The 5,355-nt window shown below is 68.3% G+C and overlaps 1 protein-coding gene across 1 annotated transcript; it reads right to left on the bottom strand.

The window, feature by feature from the left end:
* Nucleotides 1–343: 343 nt before the first annotated feature.
* On the bottom strand, nt 344–1,307 carry LOC114008545 (early nodulin-75). The gene is made up of 2 exons (XM_027773438.1): nt 1,232–1,307; nt 344–1,128 (listed from the first exon to the last, which is right to left on the bottom strand). The coding sequence occupies exons 1-2, from the start codon at nt 1,305–1,307 to the stop codon at nt 344–346; spliced, it is 861 nt and encodes a 286-aa protein (XP_027629239.1).
* Between the last annotated feature and the right edge of the window lie 4,048 nt (nt 1,308–5,355).

Genomic DNA, 5,355 nt, shown 5'->3' with positions numbered 1-5,355 from the left:
TTGACCGGCCCCGGGCTCAGTCTGGTGAGGACTGACTGGGACCCCCCACGCACAGAGGGCACCGTCCCCACCCTCCCTCGTGCTGCAGCAGCTTGTAAGGGGGGGACTGGCTCTGGCCCACCCACCAGTGTCCGTGACTGTTCTAGAACCTTCCGCACATGTGGCCGGGCCTGTGAGTGGACGGCCAGCTGTTGGCAGTGTCAGCAGTAAGCCAGGCGGGGGCGGCGACAGGCTTGGCCCTGGTGGGCCCTGTGGCAGGAGGGCGGGGGACAGGTGGGCGGGCGGCAGGTGGGCCCTGCGGAAGTTGGGTGGTTGGCAGGTGGGCCCTGTGGCAGGTGGGCGGTCAGCAGGTGGGCGGCAGGTGGGCGGCAGGTGGGCGGCAGGTGGGCGGCAGGTGGGCGGCAGGTGGGCGGCAGGTGGGCGGCAGGTGGGCGGCAGGTGGGCGGCAGGTGGGCGGCAGGTGGGCGGCAGGTGGGCGGCAGGTGGGCGGCAGGTGGGCGGCAGGTGGGCGGCAGGTGGGCGGCAGGTGGGCGGCAGGTGGGCGGCAGGTGGGCGGCAGGTGGGCGGCAGGTGGGCGGCAGGTGGGCGGCAGGTGGGCGGCAGGTGGGCGGCAGGTGGGCGGCAGGTGGGCGGCAGGTGGGCGGCAGGTGGGCGGCAGGTGGGCGGCAGGTGGGCGGCAGGTGGGCGGCAGGTGGGCGGCAGGTGGGCGGCAGGTGGGCGGCAGGTGGGCGGCAGGTGGGCGGCAGGTGGGCGGCAGGTGGGCGGCAGGTGGGCGGCAGGTGGGCGGCAGGTGGGCGGCAGGTGGGCGGCAGGTGGGCGGCAGGTGGGCGGCAGGTGGGCGGCAGGTGGGCGGCAGGTGGGCGGCAGGTGGGCGGCAGGTGGGCGGCAGGTGGGCGGCAGGTGGGCGGCAGGTGGGCGGCAGGTGGGCGGCAGGTGGGCGGCAGGTGGGCGGCAGGTGGGCGGCAGGTGGGCGGCAGGTGGGCGGCAGGTGGGCGGCAGGTGGGCGGCAGGTGGGCGGCAGGTGGGCGGCAGGTGGGCAGCAGGTGGGTGGCAGGTGGGCCGCCCTGCGCTCCAACTTCTGGCGACAACTGTGCACAGCTCGGCCCCCTCCCGCCTGCTGCTGCTCAGCTGGGGTCCCAGGGCCACGAGGGCCCGGCCAGGCACACAGGAGGCGTGGGATGGCCCTGGGTTGGGCCCTGCTGTGTGGGCCTGCCCCAGGGCGCGTCCACACCGCAGCCTAGGAAGACCGTGGGGCCGTGTGGAAGGGGGCTGGCCTGTGCCCTGGTGGACGCTTTCAGATTTTTCATTGAGTTTAAAACTTAAGCTTCTGTGAACATCTTCTCAGGCACATGCACCTCGGGAATAGGCGTCCCGGCCCACTCCAGCTGCACATACATTTATTTCGATTTTTGTCAGAAGGTGTATGTGCTCACTGGGAAGAGAGACAGAGATGGAAAGTGAGAGGTCAGCCCCTGGGGGCTGGCCGCACCACAGCCCTCCCCGCAGTCTCTTGTTGGGATTTTGGACTCGCACATGCGCTCGGCGTGATTTTCAAGCTGCCAGGTGTGGACTTGGCCCGCAGCCGACCGTGTGGGAGCCCAGCGCCTTAAGCGCCACGCCACCTGCTGGCCCCACTGTCTGGGGCTCTGAGCACCCTTCCTCTTCTCGAGAAGCCAGGACCTGGGCTGCTGTGCTGTGCGGCTGATGTGCGGCGTCAGCGGGGGCGGAGGGACCCTTCCGGGTCAGCCCAACCCCGGGCTCCCGGCGTCCCGGCCCAGTCACGTGGGTGTGGCATGAGGTCTGAGCTCCTGCCGGGAGCTTGCTGCTGGTCTGTGCCCAGGAGGACAGGAGGTAGACAGACACAGCTCAGGAGGGCTTGGGTTGGGGTCCTCTGAGGAGTGACGGGCACGCGGGGCCTCCATGGGAGCAGAGCCAGTGGCAGGTGCCAAAGCCCCAGGCAGAGCGCCCGGGCCCTGGAGCCCAGCCTGTCCCACTTGGGCCACACAGGGGCCTCGGGCCAGGCAGACTTGGTCATGAGACTGTCCTCAGCTCCGGGGAGGCGACGACTGGGCGCCGGGCTCTGGGTGGCCAGGGTGGCTCTGGCTGGCTTGAGGCAGAAACGCAGCACTCGGGAGACATGGCAGACATAAATATTTCCGGCCGCGAGAGCAGCTGGAAGACGAGGCGTGCTTGGAGCGTCTCCGTGGGAGCCGGGCGTCCGGCCACATGGCTGCTTGCAAGCTGCTATCTCTCCGCGTGCAGGGAGGCGACGTGCACAGTCCCTGGGGCCCTGGGGCCTGAGTCCTGCCTCCCTCCCTCCTCCGCTGTGGCTGGACCGTGCCCGCTGCCTGGCCCACGAGGATGAGGTGCGCCCGCGACACCGCGGTGTGGACGGCAGCCCTGTTTCCTGTAGCTCACTGCTGCTTCAGCCCAGGGAATCCCTTTGGCGGTGCGGGGTGGACCAGATGGCCGTCGCAGGACTGTCCTCTCAGGGGACCTCCTGGCCACTTGCACAAATTCAGCTTCCAGCCTTCTCCTCTGGCTGAGACGGAGCCTCCTCCAGCAGACCCCAGAGGACGGAAGCAGAGCCTCGGACTGGTGTGGCAAACGCTCCCACTCAAGAACACTCACTGCTCCCCATCTCCCGCCAGCTCAGCACTCACGGCCTTCTTGGTGTGTCCCCAGAACTGTGGCTTGTGGGAGTTCTTGTCACCCTGTCCCTGGAGCCCCGTCTCCTCCCACGCAGCCCAGCCTAGGCCTCCTTTTCTGGCCAGGGAGGCCACTGGACGAGCTTGCCACACCTGAGATGGCCCAGTGAGGGGACTCCAGAGGGCCAAGCTGAGGGAGCTGTGGGGCCCACTCACTTTCAAGTGGCGTTTCAAAGGTTCTGGTGAAGGTTCCAGGGGACGCCCAGGTCCAGGTTAGGTGCGGCATGTCAGGGCATCGTCAGGGACTCAGACTGTCCATTCCTGGGCTCTGCCACACGTACTGGTTCCCAGTCTTCTGGCTTGTCACCTCATCGCTCCAGGATGGCTGCTGTAGCTCCAACTCTCACAGGTTCAAGTCATTGCACTTAAGGAAGGAAGAAAATCGGCCAGGGAGGAAAATCTCTCCTAGAATCCTCTGGACAGATCCTCCCTTCCAGCTTATTGGTTAACCTGGGTCACGTGGCCACACTCCCTACTGGGAGGGTCCCACGTGGCCCCGGCTTTCAGGGGAGACAGGCATGCGCACTCACAGGAGGCAGAGTGGCGGCCAAAGCAGAGGAGGGCACAGCCTCGGGCGGCAGGAGGCGGTGAGTCAGGTGAGGGCCTCTGCAGCACCTGCGTCTGCTCAGGCCCTGCAGGTGCATCCCGACGTGGGGACACTCCTCGGGGCTGAGGCTGCGGCCGCAGCCTGTCTGGGGAGGGCTCCGGCAGATCCTTCGTAAAGGCAGGAAGCATGCTTTGCTTCTCCCCGGCCTGGGCGCCTGGGCTGGGCCAGTTCCCATCCCGTCGTCCCTGCAGGATCTGCTTGGAGCACTGTCCGCCGTCCGGGACGCACCCACATCCGACAGCTTATCTCGAAGCTGGGAACTTCCCCTGGGCCGCCTGCCCGGAGTGGCCACAGAGATACCGGCCTGGGGCGGGGGCTTCTGCCCCCGGCCGCAGCTGACAGCGAGGGACCAAAAGGCTGCCGGCGGTGGGTGTCGGCTGTGCCCCCCGCCTCCCGCCTGCTCTGCCTGCCCTGGATTTACCTCCCTGCGCCATGGCAGCGCCGTTAGCACCAAGGAACCCAGGCACGGCATTGACGCCCTCCTCAAGACACTTCCCTGAAATCTGGTTGTGCACACTGCAGCACGAGGCCCTTCCTGGGGCACCATGGTCCGCCTGCCCACCACGGTGGTGGGTGCCGTTGGGCTGTCACACCTGCAGCCTGGGTTGGCCGCATCAGCCTCGAGTCTAACCGAACCCACAAGTATTAGGCCAGGCCCATCTGTCGGCCAGCGAGGAGCGCAGATGGGCCCTACTCGGCCGGCACCTGCTGCCCGATTTGCCCCCCACCCCAGGCACTTCCAGAAAGGGCTGGCTCCTTCCCTTGCCAACTGGGAGGGTGCGACCAGGCTTGGGGGCAGACCCCGAGAACCTCGCCCACCAGCTGGGGCAGAGACCCCAAAGCCTGCTGGGCCCCATTGCATGAGCCTGGCCCAGCGACAGCTCTGATGGGGGTGCAGGACCGCCTGGCCTTCCCTGGCGTGTCCTGCGCCTAGGGCACGGCCCTCCCTCTGGCCTTCAGAGCTGGCTCAGAGTGACAGCTGGGGCTGCATGTGCAGTCGCACCCAGGCCGTGTCTGTCTCTGCAGGATGCGGATGGTTCCCCTCCTTTCCAGGGACTGGGCGAGAGTGGGGCCCAGGAGCAGTCGCAGGCGGGCCGGATGGGGCAGGAGCTGGGCTGCTTGGGTACACGTGAACCATGCTGAGCTGCTCCCCCAGAGCTGGCCCTGCCCTCCTTCCGCTGAGGGACCCCCCCACCCCCAAGCACCTGTGCACGTGACAGCCTGTCATCACTGCCTGTTTAGTTCCAGGGACAGCTAGGGTGGCCCCAGGACCAGGGGTCGCCATGGCTGGGCAAGAAGCAGGGCCTGCCCAGAGGGGGACCGAGCAGTCTCTGGAGCAGAGCCCGGCCCTGCTGGACGGAGCTGAGCACGGCCAGGCTGTGGGGCCTGTGGGGCCGCCCCGTCTTCCTCCCTCCGTTCCCATCTGGGCACTCAACATGGGGACCAGCCATGCCTGTGTCTTTAAGGCATTTTCTCCCTCGGTCCTTCCACTGGGTAGACCTGGTGACCAAGACAGGGCTGCAGTGGGGGCCCGCTGTCACTCAACGAGCAAGTCAGACCCCGGCCCTGCAGCTGAGCAACAGGGTCAGGTGCCCCAAGCCTCTTGTGGGTCCCAGGTCCCCACCCAGCTAGGGCACTGGGCTGCCCCCGGAGGCTGCAGTGCCCCATGAAGTGGGTGTGAAGAAGCCGACCTGCTGGCTGCTCCACAGCAGTACCCGGCTCCGCCCCAGCCCAGCCGTGCCACCCACAGCAGCAGCGCCTCCCACCCCCGAGGGACCCCGTGCCCGCGGGCCGTCGTGGCCCTGCACTTGCGGCCGCCATGCGCCTGCCTCATCTATGGAGCTGTTTCCGGAACCATCCGGAGGGGACGCACACACCTGCAGGGGTAGGGCCAGGGCCCCATGGTCACGTGCCCACCAGGGTCAGGGAGAGCTCGGCCGGCCCGGCAGGCAGAGCTGCACGACGGCCAGGCCCCGGCTCTTCCCTGCACTGGTGTCGCTGCAGCGGTGGGAGGAGCGGGGCTGGCCGTGGCGAGTGGCA

The sequence above is a fragment of the Tupaia chinensis genome, unplaced genomic scaffold (genome assembly GCF_000334495.1).
Source record: "Tupaia chinensis unplaced genomic scaffold, TupChi_1.0 Scaffold000355_1, whole genome shotgun sequence".
NCBI classification, from domain to species: Eukaryota; Metazoa; Chordata; class Mammalia; order Scandentia; family Tupaiidae; genus Tupaia; species Tupaia belangeri.
Note: the sequence above shows the minus strand (reverse complement) of the source record. Positions and strands in the feature narration are given on the sequence as shown.

Coding starts and splice junctions, on each gene's coding strand:
- LOC114008545 (XM_027773438.1), bottom strand. CDS start 1,307: ATGAAAAATCTGAAAGCGTCCACCAGGGCACAGGCCAGCCCCCTTCCA. Junction 1,129..1,231: donor CACGGTCTTCCTAGGCTGCG/GTGTGGACGCGC, acceptor CTGGGACCCCAG/CTGAGCAGCAGCAGGCGGGA.